The 23,013-nt window shown below is 47.4% G+C and overlaps 1 protein-coding gene across 1 annotated transcript; it reads left to right on the top strand.

Moving 5' to 3' along the window:
- The first annotated feature begins 5,354 nt into the window (after positions 1-5,354).
- Positions 5,355-22,097, top strand: LOC137148636 (membrane-spanning 4-domains subfamily A member 4D-like). Its single transcript, XM_067541558.1, has 10 exons — positions 5,355-5,501; positions 9,795-9,900; positions 11,137-11,254; positions 18,387-18,501; positions 18,752-18,862; positions 19,346-19,402; positions 20,061-20,216; positions 20,595-20,717; positions 21,044-21,126; positions 21,861-22,097. The coding sequence occupies exons 1-10, from the start codon at positions 5,355-5,357 to the stop codon at positions 21,916-21,918; spliced, it is 1,074 nt and encodes a 357-aa protein (XP_067397659.1). The 3' UTR covers positions 21,919-22,097.
- The last annotated feature ends 916 nt before the right edge of the window (positions 22,098-23,013 follow it).

Here is a 23,013-nt window from a genome sequence, read left to right as displayed (position 1 = left end):
GTGGGCAAGAAGAGGGAGAGAAAATGGAGGGAAGCCTGGGGTAAAGTTCCCAGGTACAGTGCCTTTATAGCAGGGCAATCAGGATAGGCAGGTGCTGGGAAGAAGCAGGATGTGGGCCCCAGAGTTGAGGTTTCATCACTGCTGTACGCATGAACTACTCAGCATGCTCTGTTTCATTTCATTTCCAGCCCATTGTTGCCATTAGTTCCTATGAGATCAAAGCAGATCCTGAGTGAGAGGAGCCTTCTTCCTGCCACCAGCCTGTGTGACATCACCAGACAGCTCCCCCAATGGAGATACCAGTGGTTCTTCTCTCCCCTCCCCTGAGCAAGTGCTGCTTCATAGTCCACGACTTGTGAGCAATAACCCATGGCAAGGGGTGGGGCCGAGTAACCAAATGGTGCAGGATTCTGGGGTTAGAGAACGGATTGCCAAGGGGAACAGTCTAAGGTGCCTAGCTGCTTGCCTAGGTAATGGCAGCCAGACCTCCTCCATATTATAGACTGGCAGATTCCCTACCAGCCCCTGCCCCAATGACCATTCCCACTGGTTTCTCCCCAGCTGGCAAATGGCCTGGATTCTCCCTCGTCAATAAATGGCCTCAGTTTCTCTACCTGGGTACAATTAAAAACTGTGTGCAGCTGGGAAAAATATAGGCCACTGACAAAACAGATAAGAATGCCTCCACACCTCTTTTCCCCCTAAGCCATTCAGCTCCAAAGGGGTGAGAAAGGATGGGATTATCCACCAGAACAAAGCCACTGGGCCATTTCCAGCCCTGGCCTATGGGGATGCCACTATGCTGACTTCAAAGGGAGTCTTCACCCATTTACATTTGGACTGAATGTGACCCATTTTGTCACCACGTCCTATGATGGTGTATTATCCCCCATATGGGACCTGTTAATATATGGCAGCACCATCAAAAGTGGGTGTATACAGGGATAATAGGGGTGGTGATACCTGGGTGAGTATCTCTTTAGGGGCAGACATAGGCATCAACCTGCTACTTGACCTGGGTTATTGCTAATCTAAAATGTTTCTTGCTTTCATTTTTAAACAAATTAAACATTTCATTAAACCCCAAAGTTCTCTCTATTTCTGGTGTACCAGGAAAATGATCTTCTATGGATGTCATGCCTTCCATCCAGTGGGATGTCACAGTTCTGACTTCAGAATGATTTGATACACTAGAGCTGAACAAACATTGGAATTTCCATCCTCTAGGAAGTTCTGACATTTTGATGTTTGTGTCCATCCACCTCAGACAAAAATATTAATTTCTCACCAAACACAAAGTTCTGAAAAATTTTAATTCAGAAATGCCTAAACCCTTCCTTTTGACATTTGCTTTTGAAATGTTGTGCGACACTTCAGCATCTGCCTTAGAGGCAGTAGCGCCTCATGGCAGTTATAGTTTGGGTGTGTGATACTCTTCTTGTTCTGTATGGGTTAAGTTCCCTGGTTGGACCACATTTACCATGATGCACCATGGAGCTTGGTTAGAGGGGAGACTGAGTTGCATCATGGGAAATATAGTCTGGCCAAAGTATGTGGCCCATGGAGGAGAATGGGGGAATGAAGCACTTGAACTACAGCTCCCATGAGGCACTGCAGTGCTGTAGGAAGATCTACTTTAATATTAAGATGTCTCAAAACAAAACTTTGGTTCAGTTCACCGAACTGAAATGTGTTGATTAGGATTGAACTCATCCAAAATTAAATTTTTCATTAATTTTTCCTGACAGAGCTGCAAAAAGTCAGCAAAAATAAAAAAATTTCCACAGAGAATTTAGATTTTGTAGAAACTGTCTGTCAAAAACCCCATGAAAATTCCTAACCAGCTGTAATATATACCTTTCATATGGGAAACCAACACCAAAGACTAAGGATATGATTCGGTCATTGTGGTTCCCACTGTCTCAGAACCTGTGAATTTTGCCATTGATAGGGACCCTGCTGCCGTGGAAACAGGACTAGATCAAAGCAAACTACCCAACTGTTAAGGCCTGAAAGCTGACAGAATTTTTTTGTTGCCATGAGCATAGCAGGAAATACTTTATTTTGTTTTTAAACCATGACTGGGCTGTGAATGATGCATAATTTTACCATGACAAAATTATATCTGTACCAATGGCACATTACTGGCACCCAGTTGTGCACTCCAAAATCAGGAAGAGCCAGAGTTTTAGATTGCGAGCTCTCCTGGCGTTAATTGTCTCTCCATCTGTACCTGTCCACCACGCAGCAGCAGGAAGTCCTGCTTTGTACTAGTGTATGTTACAGCAGCTCTGATGCTATGCTTCCATGGCACTAGGAAGCAGAGAATATCCATCATGTGATGCACTCTGGGATGTGCCAGCCTTTCCCCTGATCTTTCCCTATCCCAGGGGCTGGGAGCTGAGCTGGTGAAGATCCTCCATACAGCTCTGCTAACACCAAGGAGAGGAGAGCTGGGTATAAAGTATTCTCTGCTGGGGAGGATCTGGCTACAAAACCAACTGCCACAGGTGATCAGGCCAATTCAGAGCCCAGAGACACTCCGAAGCCTTCCTCCTCAGAAAAGCTTTTCCAGTTGTGAAGGGATAAATACCCCATCCTGGATTTGAAAGGGTTAATTGGCATGAGAAGTCAATTAACCCCATCTGGCTGCCCCTGCAGGCTGAATTAAAGATGAAGCCCAGCTGGGGAAGAAGCTGTGTGGTGACTATAAAGAAAGGAAGCAGAGATTAGAAGGCAGTTGCTGGGGCAGAGGGAAAGAATGCTATAGACTCTTTCTGGGGATGCAACACTAAGGAGATCAGGAGGGTCAAGAGGGAAGCCAAGGGGAAGAGCAAGGTAGCCCTGGGATCCTTTTCTGAGTAGAGAAGTTGGATAAGAGGCTAGGAGACACAGGCTGTGCTAGTGAGCTCTGATAATAGGGGCCGGTTCTGAACTTCCAGGGAGAGAACTCTGGGTGTTTCAACAGAGGAAGGGACAAAGTCTAGTTCAGGAAGGGCAGAAGCAGGTTTACAGTTGTACTTTCAGTGTGGGATTTTGGTGGAGGAGAGCCCTGAGAAAAGGGGAAGGCTAGGGGGAAATGATCTGAAAAAGAGGCTACTGTAGGGTGAACTCCAGAAAGGCAGTAACATGGAGGTTGATGGAGTAGACCTTGTGGGGTTGTAGGGTGAAGGTGGTGTGACAATCCCTGACATTAGGGGATAAGGACTTTTGAGAACCTTGGCATAAGAGGGTTTAAGGACCATGAGGTGCAGACCTAACATAAGGATCAGAAGTGTTATTTGTTGGAGTGGTGTTACTCAAAAAGGGGTGGAACTAAAACGTGATCTGGGCAAGTTGTGAGAAGAGATGGACCTGGGATTGGAGCAACCATGGACATGGGGTGCTAGAAACAAAAGAGCTGCTACACCCTGCCCAGCCCTGAGGGGCTGCACCAGCTGTAAGTCAACTCTTCCACACCAACATAAGAATAACACTTGTCCAACAATCAAAAAGCCTCTAGCCCAAGCGGGGTTTGGACCCTCTCAAGGGAGAGGTGCCCGAGGAGTCCACTAGGGACTTTGCTATTGCAACTGATTTTACATGGAAAGTACCCAGATATCGGGTGATTAGTGGCAGCATGAAACTCTAAGATAGAACTATTGTGAAGGATAATGGAATCCTCCTGGAGAATTAGTGGCATTGAATAAAGAACACATCATAGGAAGAATACATGATGACTTTTTAGGTGGTGAGGGGAGGATAGAACTGGCAAACAAAGGGAGGGCAGCAGAGGTATGATGCAGATCTCAATGCTGAGGGAGAGACCTCTGATAGCGGGGCCCAAAACCTTGTCAGCTGAGGGGATCTGGCTATAGAACTATCATCCAGAAGAGATCAGGCCAGTCCAGAGTCTGAGTCTTTGGGAAATGTTGCAAAACATTCCTCTTGGGGGAAGCCTTTCCAGCGTGAGTGGTGGTCCCAATACAAACAATCCCTTCTACTTCTAGCTCCCCTTCCCCTCAACAATAAGACCCTCTTCCCAGCAGAATTTTTGACCCCAAAAATAAAGGGCCAGTGACCCCATGAAATCTCCTAGGGACTTTGTTATTGTTTATTTCATGGGGACTGTGCTCAGATGCCAGAATGATGGGTGACAGAATAAACTGCTAAAATAGGAAAATTAAATATGATTCTATTGTCCCTTTGAATAAATCTATCTATAACAAACAGTAAAATGTATCTATGCCATGCCAAGAGCTCTGGATCACTGTGATATCAGCAGTAAATCAACCAATCACCACTCTTATTCTACAGATAATTTGCATGCAACCATTTTATTTGTTGCATAGATGGTGGTTGACTGGGCTCAGCTGCTACCATTCTTCAAAACCACTCACACAACAACACAACCAGCAAGCACACTAATCTGAACTAATCCCAAACATGTGTAGCCCCTCACTGTAGCACACACACATCATTCATCATCCACACAAATCTTCTAGCGCATCACAACCCATACACAAATCAGCACAGCCAGCACACACAAGAAAGTTGAGTAGTACACCTGAGGAGCATCACTAGGGAACAATAAGGGGCATTGATGAAAATATATCATAGTAGGAAAAGTTCAGCTTATGTCTACAAATATTAAATTTGTTAGTCTTTAAAGTGCCATAGAACTCTCGTTGTCATAGTAAGAAAAGTTGATGTGGATGGGTTGGTTAGAATCACACCATTACCCAACAAAAGGACCCTAGCAGAAATGATCTACAGCTTGGTGTAGCCAAGACAAGCAAGAGGGGAGGGAAAGGGAGCATTTCACGAGTGTAGGGAGACATGTTTGCATCCACTGTGAAATGAAGTGAGGACAGGAGTAAACAGTGACCCAGGGAGCAGACTGAGTGAGCCCTCAGAGCTGTGAGTTTTCAGGGGTTCTCAATGAACCCTATCACAAGGAGAGAGTTAGCAGTGAAAGCCCAATGCGGTGTGTTATGGCAGTGGCTCTTAACCTTTCCAGACTACAGTACCCCTTTCCAGAATCTGATTTGTCTTGTGTACCCCCCAAGTTTCACTTGACTTAAAAACTACTTGCTTACTACTTCAGACACAAAAATACAAAAGTGTCACAGCACACTATTACTGAAAAATTGCTTACTTTCTCATTTTTACTATATAATTCTAAAAAAAGAGATTGGAATATAAATATTGTATTTCCATTTCAGTGCATAATATATAGAGCAATATAAACAAGTCATTGTCTGTATGAAATTTTAGTTTGTACTGACTTCGCTGGTGCTTTTTGTACCCAGGGGTGGGCAAAATACAGCCCATGGGCCATATCTGGCCCGTCTAACTGTTCTGTCCGGCCCACCATGCCAGAAGCGCTATGCTGGAGCGTCAGGCTACTTTTGGCCAGTCGCTACCAGAACGTCCTGCTTCCGGTCATGTGGCTAGAAGCAGGAAGTTCGGGAAGCGACCGGCTGAGAATCACTAAGCTGTCCGACGTTCCAGTTGCCAAGGTAACTAGAGTGTTGGGCAGCTTAGTTTCTCGGACTGTCCCTACCCAAACTCCCTGCTTCCAGTGATGTTACTGGAAGTGACCCAGGCCCGTGAGGCTTACCAGAATTCATGGAGTGGCCCCACGCAAAAATTATTGCCCACCCCTGATGTAGCCTGTCGTAAAACTAGGCAAATATCTAGATGAGTTGATGTATCACCTGGAAGACCTTTGTGTACTTCCAGAGATATGTGTACCCCTGGTTGAGAACAACTGTTATGGAACCTGGGTGTTGAATATTTTGTTCCTTGCCTAATTGCCTAGGTTGCCATAGCAGCAGAGGTTAGTTTGTTGCCATAGCAATAGAGTTAGACTATAAGGGGCTAGCTCAGCCAGTCCTGGTTGGTTTTTAGTATTAGTTCAATAAAGATGCTCCCTGTGTTGTACCGCTCTGTGGTCCTGTGCCGATTTCTCTCTCTGAATACAAGCAATTAAAAGGAATTCAACATAAAAAAAAGTGGTGATGGAAGATGGGATCGACCTGTGCTGCACCAGCAAAACAGTAAAAGTCAATGTAAGAAAAAAACCTTTTTGCTGTTTTGGGGCCTGGGCTGTTTACACTGACAGTTCAAACTGAAACTAAAACAGGCTTTGCTTTGTTCTGACTGAAGTTAAGCAGACAGAAACAAAGCAGTGCTAGTGAATGGAAATCACCACCAATTGTGTGTGAATGACTCCAACACACATGAATAAAAGACACTAAAACAAAAGAAAGAAGGTGGGGGGAGGGGGGAAGAGGGGCAGCAATGGCTACATTTACAGGGCCCCTGGGACCTTTTGATGAGACTCTAGAGAATTGGAACTCATATACTGAGTATTTTCAGCTTTTTGTTATTGCAAATGAAATTACAGATGCAAAGAAGGTGCCCATTTTCTTAAGTGTTGTAGGAGCTAAAACTTATACTTTATTACACAGTTTAGTGCACGCTGATAAGCCAGAGACAAAAATCTTACAGTGACATTGTGAAACTCCTGGAGGCACATTTTTCTCCAAAACAGCTGGTAATTACAGAGAGATTTAGGTTCCACAAAAGGAATCAAGAAGGTGAAACAATTGTGTAATTTGTAGCAGCTCTGAAGAAGTTTGCTGTGCACTGTGAATTTAATGATGTGTTAAATGACACCTTACGTGGTAGGTTAGTGTGTGGTCTGCACAATGAAGCAATACAGAAGCGCCTGTTGACAGAGGCTCAGTTCACCTGTCAGAAGGCCATTGAAATTGCAATCTCTATGGAGCTGGCCACAAAGGAAGCCCAACAGCTCAGCGCATTGACCAGAGTGCATAAGGTGTCACAAGAACCTACCCACAAGACAGTGGGAGCCGGGAATGTTATCGCTGTGAAAAGCCGGGTCACCATGCATCGGAATGCTGGTGTAAAGACCTAGTGTGTCAACCATGCAGCAAAAAGGGGAACATTGCTGCATGCCTGCAAACAAAAGAAAGAAGAGTCAAACAGACCAGGCAAACTGGAGAAAGAGTAACCTGCTGTCTGGCAGACCAAAAAGGAAAATCTGCATGCGGTAAAGCAGATGTAGGATGATCAAAGTGACACCCAGTCAGAAGAAGTGCCACTCCATGTCTTGTCCATGGCAGTTGGCTCACATGAATATTGGGTAACCCCACTATTGGAAGGTAAACCTGTACACATGGAACTGGACACCAGCGCAGCAGTTTCGCTAGTCTCAGACCCTGTGTATAAGGAGAAGCTAAAGCATTTCCTGCTTAAGCTGACAAAAATTGTTCTGAAGACATATACTAGAGAAGCTGTACCCATGTTGGGCACAGTGTTATGGTGGATTTCAATGGAAAGACTGCTAAATTGCCACTGTTTGTGGTGGAAGGCAATTACCCAGCCTTAATGGGAAGGTCATGGCTTAGGAAGGTCCAGCTGAACTGGGCAGAAGTGCACAGGATGGCTAAAGAAGAAACAGGTCTGACAGCTGTACTAAAGAAACATGCTGCTGTTTTTGGAGAGGACCTGGGAAGCATAAAGGAATCACTGTGAAGTTGAACATTAAGCCTGACAGCCAACCAAAATGTCTGAAAGCCAGAACTGTGCCATATGCCATCAGGCCAAAGATTGAAGCGGAGCTGGAGTGCCTGGTCAAAAATGGAGTCCTAGTACCAGTTACCCACAGCCAATGGGCAACCCCAATCATTCCAGTATTGGAGAAAGATGGTTACATTCAGATTTGTGGGGATTTTAAGGTCACTGTTAACCTGATGTTGTGTACAGCGCAATATCCTCTTCTCCGTATTGATGACCTCTTCTTTGGCTTGGCTGGTGGACAAAAGTTCAGCAAGACTGATCTGAGTCAGGTGTATTTACAGATGCACGTCGATGAGAAGTCCCAAGAGCTGTTGACTATGAGAATGAGAAGGCTCACCTTAAGAACTTGGAGGCTGCCCTACAAAGATTAGAATAGTACGGCCTACGAGTCTGCAAAGACAAATGTGAATTCTTCCAGCCCTCTGTTGAATATTTGGGACATATCATAGACACTATTGGCTTTCATAAGGCTCCTGCAAAAGTCAAGGCTATTGTGGAACCTCCATCTCCTCAAAATGTAAGCCAACTTCGCTCTTTTTTAGGGCTATTGAACTATTATGGAAAGTTTATTCCACAGTTAGCAACACTACTAAAACCACTACATGAACTCCTTGGCCAGAACATGTGTCTGGAAGTGGACTGAAGCCTGTGATGTTGCATTTAACAAAGCTAAATGTGCATTGCTAAATTCAGAGGTTCTGACATATTTTGATCCGTCCTTACCTCTACAATTGGCCTGCGATGCCTCCCCTTATGGAGTGGGAGTGGTCATGTCACACATTATTCCTTCGGAAGAGGCTTTTGCCTCATGCACCTTAAGCAAAGCAGAAACTAACTATGCCCAAATCGAACGTGAAGCACTGGGAATCATTTTTGGAATTCAGAAATTTTACCAGTACCTGTTTGGATGGAAGTTCATACTTCTCACCAACCATCGACCTCTAACGTCAATTTTTGGACCACACACAGGCATTCCACCATTGGCTGCTTGTCGTATGCAACAATGGGCATTGCTGCTTTCCACACACACATATGAGATCAAGTATCAGAAATCCACTCTGCAATGCAACACAGATGATTTCTCAAGTCTGTCTTTACCAGTTAAACATCAAGATATTAGCCAGAAAGAAATCTTCTACTTTGAACAGTTAGAGAACACACCCATCACTGCTACTCAAGTAAAGAAAGCAACTGGCTTGACCCAGTACTGTCCCAAATTATGGACCTAGTGATGCATGGAACATCTCTATGGGTCTCTCAGGTCTCACCTCACCTTCTTAACTCCATCCTCTTGGACATGTAGGGATCAATCCATTCTGGTTGCTTGTTGTGGGGGATGTGCATCATAATCTCACCACTATCACAGATGTTAGAACAGCTACATTCATATCACTGTGGAATAGTGTGCATAAAAGAAATTGCATGAAGCTACTTTTGCACGAAGCTACTGGCCTGGTCAGTGTCATTGAAAGAGAAGGCAGGAGCTTGTACTTCATGTCAGAGTGTGAGGAACATACCTCAGTTGGCACCCCTACACCCATGGGACTGGCCTGAAAACCCATGGCAGTGTATTGATTTTGCAGGCCCATTTGAAGGAAGCATGTTCCTGGTTGTTGTAGACGCCCACTCTAAATGGCCAGAAATCTCTGTAATGCTGTCCACTACTGCTGAAAGTGCTATCCAGAAACTACATGAAATTTTTAGTCGGTCTGCTAGAACAACTTGTGAGTGACAACGGACAACAGTTAGTCTCTCAGGAGTTTGAAAATTTTATGAAAGCAAATGGGATACATCACATCGCTTCAGCACCGTATCATCCATCCACCAATGGATTAAATGAAAGGTTTGTGCAGACCATGAAACAAGCTTTAAGATCTGCAAGGGGACATTCGTCCATTCAAAAACATCTGGACACCTTCTTACTGTCCTACAGAAACACACTTCATGCTACGACCAAAGCGTCCCTGGCCTTTCTAACGATGGGATGACAGCTGCGCACTTGCTTTGAGCTGCTGAAACCCGCCAAAGCACGACAAGTTGTGCAAGATCAGCAGCAAAACCAAGCCATCAGACATGCACACAGAGCAAAAGATTGAACCTTTAGTCCTGGACAGCCTGTCCTAGCTCAGAACTATGCTTCTGGAGCAAAATGGGTCCCTGCTACAGTCATCACCCAAACAGGACCTGTTTCCTACACTCTCCAGGCTGCAGATGCTCTCACCTGGTGGCAGCATGTAGATCAGTTGTTGCCAGGTCATACATGTCCCAAGGACGCATCTCCAGTTGAACTGCCTGACCTCACTATTACAGGTGAGATATTGAGTCAGGAGTTGCCCGTTCCTGACTCCCATTCTTAATCCACCTCTGCAGCAGATACAGCCCCCTCCCAGTTCAAGCAGATACAACATCCTCACCTGTTCGAGCTACGAATCCTGAGCCCATCATTAGACCTGCACCAATAACACCTTCCGGTGCAAGAACATCAGAAGTCTGTCGTAATCCACCTAGAGAGAGAAGGCCTCCTCAACAGCTGGATCTTTAGCTAGGGCAAACCCACCTTACAGGGCAAAATAATCCTGGGGTTTAGCCGGGAAATGAAACTGTCTATCTTCATTCCCTAGTTTAATGATTGTTCTGTTAAATGGGCCTTTTCATGAAGGGGGGAAGAATATGTTGTGTATTTTGTGTCTTGCCTAATTGCCTAGGTTGCCATAGCAACAAAGCTTTGCTTGTTGTCATAGCAATAGAGTTAGACTATTAGGGGATAGCTCAGCCAGTCCTGGCTGTTTTTAGTGTTAGTTCAATAAAGATGCTCCCTGTGTTGCATCTCTTTGTGATCCTGCGCTGATTTCTTTCTCTGAATACAAGCAATTAAAAGGAACATTGGGGATCACCCACTCTGGCCATGAGATGGCCACGGGCCGATCCTGATCACAACGCAGAACCCAAAAATAGGCTCTGCACCATCCCTGGGTTTGGCCCATGGGCCTCACATGGCAGGAGTGAGGTTAAAGACTAAGCCCATCAGTGGGAGTAAGTAGCAATCACGTGTGCTTTGAGGGAATGGAGGATACACCCCTATAAAGTGTGTCACTGGAAAGGCTTCCCAAGAGATGTGCAAATAATCAATTTTTTTTGGTTCACTGGCCATACCAAAATAGTGAGTGAGGGGAGGGAGAATGCAGTTCAGATTGGACCCCAACAAAAATAATTTCAAAATTTTCAGCAAACCAAAATGTCAGTAAAAGAGGTCCAAAAGATTTCTCCTAGCTTTCCTTTCCAGGAGCTGGAAAGCTGCCCCTGCTCTGAGGCTAAGACTGGCGGAAGTTTCCTGAAGGAGGAATGGGGCTGGTTGGGGACTATGAGGTCACTCCCAGGACTCCTGGAGAGACTGATATGCTAAATATCTACATATCCCTGACAGAGGAGGGGGCTGGGGCAGCAGACCAAGCCCGATGTTGAAAGCCCCTTGTCTGTGGTAAGCGTCCGGCAGCCTTGTGGGAGGTTGGGACATTTCCTGGAAGGGGTGTCCTGGCTGTGATGTAGCAAGGAGGATCGGATCGGTCTGGGAGGGAAGTGGCAGGGGAAACAGGCACGAAGCGGGTGAAGAGCACCCATGCCGAGAGCCCGGAGCCCATGCCTGTGCTGAGATAGAGCAACACAGGTGAGTGCTGGGCAGGAAATGCAAGTCACAGGCGGGGCTGGGTGCATGAAGGGGCAATAGGGATGGCAGTGTATGTGGGGGGAGGGCAGTGGATAGGATGAGGAGTGTGTGGCTGAATCATTGGAGGGAGAGGTGGGGGGGGAGTGACTGGCCTGAGGAGGGTGAAGGACCCTCTGGGATAAAACAGGACCCCTGCCCTTCATTCCTGTGGCCAGAAGAATGTGTCACCCTGGGGACTCCAAATCTGTTTTTATCATTGTCTCCGCTCCTTCCATCTTGGCTCCTAGCTAAAGAACAGCCTGTTCCCCCTCCCTTGGGGCTTCCCCCACAGGGACCAGGCAGATACTCCCGGGGTGCCTCTCTCAGGCTGTACACTGCACCCTGCAAGCTCATTACATTTATCAAAGAAATTGATATGCACCAGCTCTGTCACTCCAGGTGAAGTCTCTACACACGCTCAATCCACATGCACTGCTTTAGATAAACAAACAAATAAGTTTATTGATTACAGCAAGATTTTAAGTGATCATACGCCAGAAAAGTATGAATCAAGGTTTGATCACAATTAAAGACAAATCGCATTCTAAACTAAACTCAACACGTTAGTGGTCTTTCAGTCTTTGGTGTTATCTTACCACACAGGCTGGTTGTCTCCTTCAACCAGCCCCGCCTCCCGCCCCATGAGCAGTTTCTCAGTTCTTGTTGCTTCATAGATGGATTCCGAGGGAGAGCTCCAGAGATACAAATGTCTCTGCCTTTAACATGTTTCCTCGACACTCCCTGGGGTCAGGTGATCAGCCCTGTCTGGCAATGGGCATGATTTCCCCTATGTGAGCCAAATGAGTGTCACTTTATCAGGTGCACAGGCCAGTCCATTGTTCCTGTGTGCATGCCTCTGGGAGGCGTGAACCCTCGCTTTGCTTGGTGTTTGCCTGGATCTATTCAAGCCATGTGAGACACACATTTGGGAACATGACATAGCGGATTTTCATAACTACATATGTATGACATTGCAGGAGACATGCTACCATAACAATAATGTTCAGTGTGTCATGAGCATTCCAAAAACACATTATATGACATACTTTGCATGAGACAATACACAGTTACACTATAAGGGTGAACATGAATGATACACAAATCACACCATAAGCATGTACATGGGGTACAGCGCGTCACACTAGGCAAGTTTGCCTTTGTGATAGATGGTATCTTACACCAAAAATCCCAATAATATTCAGGTTACTTTTCATCCCAAAGGACCACTCACATACCGCAGGTACACCACAGACAGCACGTATAGCCAATCCTATAATAAACTATCTAAAGCTTTATTAACTAGGAAAAGGAAATGAGAGTTATTTACAGGGTTAAAGCAGGTAAACATATATACACATAAATGAGTAACAGTGTTAAGTGACAGAAACTGCTGTAATATGCACACTTGATATGTCCTTTAGGGCTAACCCAGGCAAAGCAGCTGGGGATCCCTTGCTTGTGCTTAGAAATCTTGCCCTCCCAGAGTCCAAACAGCATAGACATCCAGTTTCTTCTTGTCAGGGATTTTTATTCCCTTCCTCCCAGACTTCAAGATGATGGGATGAGTTCACTGCACATGGTGGGGGCGAGGGAGTCAGGGGAAGGAATGCAGTTAAGAAAGTCTTAGTTCTTTGATGCTTCACAATGGCTCATTTTGTTTCAATGGGCCGCCTTGGTGGGCAGGATGCAACATTTTCTGTAGGAAGCCGGCATTTTACATTTGTTAATGCTTCTTTCCTGTTTGGTGAGTTACTCAGTTGCAGAGGTTTACAATGCAAACGCTTACTATCACCTTATGGCATTGGGTACAGACAAGTGAGATTAACACATGCAACGTCCCACAAGCATTTCATAAAGTCTAAACACTAGACACATTGTTATAAGCTTCACATCTATTTTAATGTCTCTAGCATGCAGATGAGCAGATGAGCTGATGTCCAGCTACGTACTGGTCAGTGTTCAGTTGAGGCCTATGGGCTTTGGCATGAGCTGGCACCTGGTCTGCCAGCGTCACAAGATCCATGCCAAGTTTCTGTCAAGGTCTGTTTGGGATCTCATGTGGTAGCGTTGGTTCCTTTTGATTTTTATTTCTGAAGGGTTGGAATGTGTTGCAAGCATGTCCTCAGTTTGACTACACCTGCCTGGCCAATGGACAGCATCTTGAACTCTCCTTTTACATAGCTTTGCTCCCAAATGACTCTCATGAATAGTAGCCAAGATCTCTTTTCTCAGATTTTTCGGTACTATGATTGTATCACTTTTAAAGACAATTTTTAAAGACATTTTGCACGCTTAGGTCCTCTCTATATGACCGATAAGCACGGATATCCTCTGGTACTACCGGTCTCTTGTCTGGCCCCCTTACCAAATAGTTTGCAGGACAACATCATTTGCAGTAGCAACCTGAAATTCCTTCAATTTCTGTTCAGAAATAGGCAAATAAAACTTCATTCAATGTAGTGCACATCAGCTTCCTGTGGACTTAATCCTTCACCATGAGACATGTACACTCCGGATAAAGCACCAACAATTGCTCATTCTTCCCCTGGTCTGTATCCAACTTCCAGTTGATATTTCTGGAGTGCCAGCAAGCATCTTTGAATCCTTGGTGGTGCACTGTACATTTCTGAAAATGGCCTCAAGACGCTCTTGGTCTGTTTCCACAGCTACTTTCTTCCCCCCATAGAGAAACAGATGAAATCGAGCACAGCCGAATATTATAGCCAGCATTTCTTATTCTATTTTGGCAGAGCTCTGTTGTGTAGTTGTCTGAGCTTTAGAGGCATAATGTGCAGCACTACAGCCCCTACATCGCTGGAGCTTGCATCCACTGACACAGTAACTGGTTCTTTTGACATGAAAGTACTTCAGCCCAGGTGCCATTGTAAGCAATGCTTTCAAGTGTTCACATGCCATCTCATGCTCTGGCATCCAGGTGAACTCAACATCTTTTTCCCAACAGTTGTCTTAAAAGAGTTGATACTCTTGACATGTTTGGGATAAACTTCTCAAGGCAAGTAACCATTCCAAGAAGTCTTTGCAATTCAGATTTGCAGGCCGGTGTGGCCATTTCAGTTATTGCAGCATTTGAGTTGTCAGGTTTTCGACCTTCTTTTGTCAAGGGAGGCCCCAAATATGTGATCTCTGTCAGAGCTAATTTGCATTGGCTCTTTTTCAGCCACAGGTTCCCTTTCATGACTCCTGTCTACAACTCTCCTGAGCCTTTCATCACGTTCTTGTCTGGTATTTCCCCACACCAACATGTCATCTATTTAACATACAGCATCTTCCAGACCTCCAAATGTCTGATGGATGTCTCTTTGGTACGCTTCAGGAGCTGAAGAGATGCCAAAAGGAAGTCTGGTGAACCTGTGCCTGCCAATGATGTGTTGGACATTCAAAGTCTACAACTTTTATCATCCAGCTGTATTTGCCTAAATCCACTGCTAGCATCCACGACATCAAAAGCTACAATTTACACTAAGTTACTTGTGATTTCTTCTACTGTAGGCAATTGAAAATGTTCCCTTCATATCACCTTATTCATATCTCTTGGATCCAAACATATTCTTATTTCATCTCCACATGGCTTGTCTTCAGTTACTACAGAACTGACCCATTTGCATGTTCTTGCGCTTTTGTTATTACTTGCAACTGTTCCATGCAGTGCAATTCTTTCTCTGCTTTGTCCTTTAACGTCACTGGAACTTCACAAGGTGCATGAATTACAGGTGGTAATTGTGAGCTCATTCTCATGGTGTGCTTACCTGGCAAGCACCCTAAACCTTTAAATATATACTTGCATTCTTTAAATATATTCCAGTTACCTTCTAGTTCTTCCTTTACCACATTGGCTCATACTGACTTATGAGAAGAGACTGAAGGAACTAGGCTTGTTTAGTCTGCAGAAGAGAAGAGTGAGGGGGAATTTGATAGTGGCCTTTAACTATCTGAAGGGGAGTTTCAGGGAGGATGGAGCTAGGCTGTTCTCAGTGGTGGCAGATGACAGAACAAGGAAAAATGGTCTCAAGTTGCAGGGGGGGAGGTCTAAGTTGGATATTATGAAAAAAAATTTCACTAGGAGGGTGGTGAAGCACTGGAATGGGTTACCTAGGGAGGTGGTGGAATCTCCATCCTCGGAGGTTTTTAAGGCCTAGCTTGACAAAGCCCTGGATGGGATGATTTAGTTGGGATTTGAGCAGAGGGTTGGACTATGACCTCTTGAGGTCCCTTCCAACCCTAATCTTCTATGATTCTATGACTCTGTACTAAATGGAAACCTGTCACAGCCTGTAAGCCCAGTATGGCTTGTGAGTCAACTTCCACCACCAAATTCCAGCAATGCTTTCTTATCCCCAATACTTGCAGTCCAAGTTGCATTTACCACATACTTTCAGTTTTCCCCCTGAATAGGGTATCAAGTGAATACTCAAGCTGTGAAGAGGTGGGGCCATTAAAATATTTTATAACTTGATGGGCATCACATTTGCATGCCCTTTTGTATCAATTTTAAAACTCACACTTTTGTAATGATTAATGAGCAAATCCTTATTCCACTTGCCCTTGTGTTATGCCAGGCACCACTGCTCACAGCTGCCTGCAGGTTCTGGATATCAGGTGAGGAATAAAAACTCGCCCACACCAATTAGGTGCACTTATCTTTAACCACGGCATACGCGCCAAACAGCAGAGGGAGACTCTAGCAAGCAACTCTACGAAGCAGGCTGCAGGGGATTAGTGCCACGCAATCCAGGTGGATTCATGGCCGAGTCTCATTGTGCAGTTTGCATTTCAAGCTTTTGTATGCAACATAACATATCAGCTCTAAGGTTCAGCTAGCATTGGCAAATATACAGCACGTGACCTCGCTTCCTAACTTTCCTCCTCTTTTGGCACCACAGACAAATTCACACGACCTTGCACAGTCTGTTTACCAGGCCGAGTTGCGCCTCTTATCAAACCGGTTCTGACCAGACCCGTCAAGCCCCTATCTCTATCCAACACGTCACAAACATCTTCCGCGGCCTACACCTTGGAAGGCTCAATACTCAGCAAACTGAGGGGTGGGCAGATCTCATGAGTACTCAGCTGGTGCTGTGTGGGCAAACATCCGTTTCCCCTAGGACTTTTCCTTTCCAGAGCTGTAGGTTTTGGCAAAATGATCGTGTTTGCCACATCTCTGGCATTCTTGACCATATGCCAGGCAGTTCCTTACGGCATAGCTGCAGCTGCATTTAGAACAGTTCCCTCTGACTGCTATTTTTTTCACTGCTCTTGATGACAGGCTTCAGTTAGCAGCAGGACACCCTCCAGTCCATGACTGCATGTCCGGTGGCTTACTAAAAGCAGACTTATGCTGCAATGTGTGCCCGTGTTTTTCCAGTTCGCCCAGCAGCCCATTCAATTGTTTTGCAGCCATTTCATCTGCACGACATGCATCCACAGCACACTCAAGGATTAGACAACCTCGCTCGCATGGAATCTGGCACAATACCACACAAAGGCAATCTTTAATGAGCGAGTTACGTAGCTCTCCAAAGTTGGAGGATTTTGCTGCCAGTTGTACATCAGTCACATGTTGGTCTATACTTTCCCCATCTGTCTGACTTCTAGTGCAAACTGGCTGCCTCCCACACCTGATGTTTCTTGACAGTGGACAGTATGCCTCAAACGTCTTCTTTAAGACCTGTATATTTTTTTTATCTGCTGTATCATCAAATGGAAAAGTGTTAAATACATCTCTCATTTCTTCACCTGCCACACCAAGAATTAATGCTGTTGGCAGCCACTCATCTTTTTTGTCTGTGCCCCTCACAGTGCCATACAGCTCATACCCTTGCTTCCCACACCCATTGCTCTTCACACAGCACACAGTTAACCTGTGGAACTCCTTGCCAGAGGATGTTGTGAAGGCCAAGACTATAACAGAGTTCAAAAAAGAACTAGATAAGTTCATGGAGGATAGGTCCATCAGTGGCTAATAGCCATGATGGGCAGGGATGTAAAACTGCTCTGAAATGTCCCTAGTCTCTGTTTGCCAGAAGCTGGGAATAGGCGACAGGGGCAGATCACTTGATGATTGCCTGTTCTGTTCATTCCCTCTGCAGCACCTGGCATAGGCCATAATCAGAAGACAGAATATGGGCTAGATGGACCATTAGTCTGACCCAGTATGGCCGTTCTTACGTTCTTCTGCTTTCTCTAGTTTTCTGTTGCATTTTCTTCAATTTCTAGCTTTCCTGTAGGCTTTAATTGGTCCATTGTTTTCCCAGATTTGTTCTCCTCTTGTCTTACTTTCAGTTTTGTTCTGACACCATATAATAGCTGTTGCCAACTTGCTACTGTAACATCAGAAAAGAAACTGGAGACTCTTTAAGTAACAGTAAACACTTTCCTGAGTTTGTTGCTGAGAAGTGTACTGGCTTGGATCCAGTACAAGCAATGCATTTCTGTTAAGAAGGGTCACTACATAATGCAGGGGTGTCAAACATCCAACCCGCGGGCCGGATACAGCCCACCAACCTTTTTGGTCTGGTCCCTGGCGGCAGCACACACTGCCGTGAGATCTCATGGTGTCGCGCACTGCCACAAGATCTGTGTACTCTGGTGGTAGCACGTGGAGCACTGTGTGCACGAGACGCAGCGCTCCAAAAGTGCCTAGTATTTCTATTTATGGTATGTATGGCCCACTTGAAGTACATTTAATTCAAATCTGGCCCGCCATAGCAAATGAGTTTGACACCCCTGACATAATGAATTCCCCCATACAGCACCATGGGTAACTCTGGCGTACTCTGAAGTTCCTGCTATTATTACATACTCTGAGTTATGTACATTTTGTGCCCGGTAGGTTGCTGGGCTGCTATTAGCAAGTCAGACTCTTTTACCAGATGTGGACTAGCTACAGAACTCCCCCTCCCAACAAGATACACACCAGGTGTGTTTGCTATAAGATCCTTTAACGCACTGCCAGGAATGCCTGTTGTGAGCTTAACTAAGGTATGTTGCACACGGTGCCACCTAGCAGCTGAACAGTGAAATACAGTTTAGCATTCTAGTGCACCCCATGACTAAGTCCCCGTTGCACCTACAGGGTTATCTTTCCCTCTCCAGAGCCTGTGAGAAGTTTGGTCCATATCGTGACGCCGATGTCGGAAGCAGGACCCCTGATGCAGCGATTCCTCCAGGGGCAGCCCAGAGTCCTGGGGGTGAGCAGCGTGCATGGAGGGTGGCCGAGGGTGGAGGAGTCTCAATCTCTCACGCCCACACGCAGCTGTTGCCCCATCCCCTTGTCGCTCCAGCCTCAGCCCTTCTACCAGCCCACACAGCACCTGCGGCCTTCGGGATCCTCTTGTCAGACAGGCCCCGGTGCCTGTTAGCCTCTGACTGGACACGGAGGCTGTCTCTGCCCCCCGCACATTGCTGCATCTCGATGGCGGGTTTATTTCCCATTTGCAGGCCCTCTTGCTGCTGGTGGGGCTGCTGCAGGTGGCCTTTGGTGTCCTCCTGGCCATCTCCCCCTGCGTCTATAGGGATGAGCTGCACATCCACTTCTACTCAGCAGTGCTGGTGAGTGACTGACCCGTTTCCTGAGCCTCCACACCCAGCTCTGCTGGTGCCTCTCAGTCTTGCTATCCCAGCCCTGGTCTCCTCACATGCCCAGCTCTGCCAGTCCCTCTCAGTCCTGACCCCCAGCCCCCGCTATCCCAGCCCCAGGCTCCCCACATATACAGCAGAGCTGATGCTCCTCCCTCCCAACCCACAGCCTCCCTGATATCCCAGCTCTGGCAAACCCCACAGCTCTGCTGGTCCTTCTCGGTCCTGACTCCCAGGCCCCCATTATCCCAGCCCTGGGTTCCCTCCCCACCTCCAGCTCTGCTGATGTCCCCCCATCCCAACCCACCACCTTCCTGCTATCCCAGCCTTGGGTTCCCCACCCCACTGTTCTGCCGATGCCCCTCAATCCCTACCGGCTCTCCCAGACCCTCGCCATCCCAGCCCCAGCTCTGCTGATATCCCGATTACTCTGTCTCATTCTCTCTTCCTCTCCAGTTGCTCTTGGCTGGTGTCATCACTCTGGCTGCAGACACAACCCCCAGCCTGGCCCTGGTGAGTAACTTCTTGCTGAAGCCTGGCCCCGGGCTGCATCAGGGCTCAGTCACCTCCCTCTTCATGCCTTGCACCAGCCAGCGATCCTCCAAAGAAGGGCTGTACCCTCTGGGCCAGTTGGGACTACCCGGCCCAAGGCAGCTCTGCCTTGCACTGGGGAAGTCTGTCAGTGGGCCAGGTGGGGAGAAGTGGAGGAAGCTTCTGGTGTGGGACGGGCCTGGAGCAGTGGCTGAGGTGAACCCCAGCAGTCATGGTGCTCTGAGAGGCAAATGTGGTACTCAAGGCCCAACTGCATGAAGGGAAGATGGAGCCACAAGCAGATCCAAGGGAAAGCCAGGATAGGGGGCAGCCCTGAGGAAGAAAGAGGTGATCTTGGTCCTGCCCTAAGGAGAGGCAAGACAGAGCCAGCTGGGAGGGAAGGGCAGGGCAGGGCAGGAGGCCGAGCCCAGTGTGAGATGAATCCAGAGATGAGCTGTGCTAGGAGACGGTCTCTTGACGGGGCAGCTCCCTTGTGTACTCTGGTTGGACTCATGGGGAACAAGCTGGGGTTTCAGGGCCACAGCCTTTATCAGTCCAGGAGCATTGGCGGTCTCCCCTTCCTCCTTTCCAGCACCCTGGTGCTTCCTAGTAGCGACCACCTTATCTCTCCATCTTCTAGGTGAAAGCCGGCCTCTTCATCTACATCACCTGCACGGTGGTGGTGGGTGTGATCAACTTTTTCTACCTGGTGGACTTGGTGTACGATCCCCGTAACCGGTACATCCGCTGTTCTTCCAGCGATGGGTTGTACTGCAGGCAGTTGCACCAGATCTCGGTGGGTGCCTGGTACCTCCTCCATGGAGAACTATAGAAGGGCAATGTTGGGGCAGCCAGCTGGCTGAGATCCAGGGTGGGGGAGCAGGGATGGGAGTTGAACGAAGGGATATATCTCCTGAGAACTCCCCTGGGAATTCCCTCCTGGGGTAGGTGTGGGATTCATTCATTCCTGGAATTCCTCCTCCTGTTGCAGTTTCCTGAGGCTTGACTCACTGGAATGGGACAGGGCATGAGAATAGACTGCAGGAATGCTCCTTCCCATTCCCACCGGGGGATGGGCAACATGAACAAACAGGGCTGTCTGGTCGTTAGTTCCTCTGATCTGTGCTGAGTCCGGGGGCCTTTCTGTGATTCTCCATCTCCTGCTCTTTCCCAGCACTATTGCACAGGCATGCGGGCCATCGTCCTGATCTTAACCTCCCTGGGATTCTTTGTTTCCATTTCCCTGGCTGCCTTCGGGTGTAAAGCAGTGTGTCGCCGAAACTCTGCTGCTGATGTGGTAACTACCCTGCTGCTATTGGGAGATGGGGGGGTGAGGGGGAGGGATTAATACAGAGAGCTGGGGGAAAGGGATGAAAGGGACACACCGGGGAGATGAGCAAAGATGGAGAGACCGTGGGAGACAGACAGATGGTGGATGAGTAGAGAAGAAAGGGTAGACTGAGAGGCAGACGGGAGCAGATGCTCCATGGGGTGTCTATGAAGTGTCTACGTCCTTTGCCTGGATAAGGGCAGGAAGATACCAGGGCAATCAACAGACAGGTCAGGGTGCAGCTGCCTTTCTGAGCCATCACCACTCATCCCATGACTTTGTTTCGCTCCCAGCCTGTCACCGCCCTGACGAATCCTCCCACTTCCCATGAGGCCACCGCAGAGCCCAAGCCTGTGGCGTCAGAGGGACCTGTGGCGTGAGTGTCCTCTGGTGGAGAGACCAGCAGCCCCCCTGCAGCGAGAGGCGTTTCTGTTTCACCCTCTCTGCCTTCCCTCCATCAGGCTCCCTCATGGAAAAAGCCCCCGCTAACTCGCGCTGTGTGTCATTCCAGCTCACGCGTCCCCTGCTGGGCGGCAGCGCCATTGCGCCACGGCGCAAGTGCCACGTGCAACTCCGAAAATCTGTTAATGTCCTGCAAGCCAAGGGCCTGTGCTGCCAAAGCCTGGGTAGGGATGGGGTGGCATAGAGCCATCCGATGGGCCCTGAAGATAGCTAACCGGACATAGGCTAGAGAGAGGCCCAGAGCCGGGCTCAGGTTATGGGTTCTCTCAGCCAAACTCTGAACCCGGCTTCATCCGTTATATGTAATTGATAACCGAAGGCATCTCCCTGAAACCTGGAAGGCTCTGCTTCATACAGCCATAGATTCTTAGACCAGAAGGCACATTAAATCTTCTAGTCTGACCTTCTGTATAACACATGCCAGAGCAGGTCGCTCAGTTACCCCTGCACAGAGCCCGATAACTTGTGTTCGGCTGAAAAGCAACCTCCACCAAGGCATCAGTCTTGATCGGAAGCCATCAAGAGATGGGGAATCCATCATTTCCCTTGGCAGTCTGTCAATCACCTGCACCATTAGAAATTTGTGCCTAATTTCTAATTGAATTTGTCTGGCTTCAGCTTGTTATGCCTTTCTCTGCTCGATTACAGAGCCCTGGTATTTGATCTTCCACAAGAATTCTACCGGGGGCATCTCCTCTTCCTTTAATGGGTGGGTCTATCAGCGAAGCTGCAGGCATGGATGGCGCTGCGCTGTGGCATGACGTGTATTATTGCTCCAAAGGAATGGTTATGGCGTTGCGGCTGACTGAGATGCGCTGCTGCCGTTCTCTGCAAGGTAGTTTCTTAATGTGTAGAACTCTCCCGGCTTTAAAAAATAAACAAACAATTCGGTGTCACCTGGTTTGTGGTTTGGTTGGTTTGTTCATCTCTGTGATGAGGTATACAGACCCCACGTGAGTGGGCTGTTGGGAGCCCAGTCAGCCCTACCCTGTGACACCTGGGAGGGTGTCAGGCTTTGAGGGAAGAGCTAAAAAGGGAGAACCCGGCTCCGTTGATGCCTGGCTGGGTAGGAGAGCAGATCTGGAGTGCTTGCTGAGGGAGAGACGGCTGGCGGAGGCCAGGAAGTGGGGGAAGATTGCTGCCTATTGGAGACTCCCCGTGGGGAAGGAAGCGTTTTTGTTTCTTTATGTTTAGTTTGGACTTTGGATACCCTGGAAGTGGTGGAACATTGACTAGCTAGTGGGCTGTGTCACCTCAGCCAGGAAGGTGCTGGAGGCTGGGTGAATCTGTTGAAGACCAGGAGGAAAACAGTGGCCGGGCCACCGCTTTGCTGTTCTATTCTGCAATGGGGCCTGCTGGGAGGGTGCACAGCCACTCTCCTGAAATCTTTCAGTGCTGAGAGGAAACGTGGAGCACTGGCCCATCAGCTCCAGTCACCTGCCCTGCCATTATCCTCTCTCCTCATGGAGAACTCTAAAGCCATTTCCACCCTGTTTCTGCCAGTCCAGCTGATTCTGCAGTAGCTTGGTTGTATGCAGCCCAGGGGCTGGTTGTCTGATCTCGCTGGGATCTGAAAGTCAGCAGAGTTTCATGCTCGGTGGAGGGTAAAATTATATTTTCAAAAAGAATTAAATTCCACAAACTGTTCCGAATGCAGAAGGCCCCACATGCCTGCTCCTTCCTAACCCTTACAGGCTGTTCACCCACAGCCCTGAGCCACCAGCCAGACCTCCGTCCAGTCACAATGTAACACCCCCATGCCTGAATTCTAAGGGACAATTTACCATAAGGAAAGATGATC

The sequence above is a fragment of the Emydura macquarii genome, unplaced genomic scaffold (genome assembly GCF_026122565.2).
Source record: "Emydura macquarii macquarii isolate MOO-44397 ecotype Brisbane River unplaced genomic scaffold, CSIRO-AGI_Emac_v2 contig_670, whole genome shotgun sequence".
Lineage (NCBI taxonomy): Eukaryota > Metazoa > Chordata > Testudines > Chelidae > Emydura > Emydura macquarii.
The sequence above is the reverse complement of the archived record's forward strand: the minus strand, read 5'-3'. Positions and strand labels throughout refer to the sequence as shown.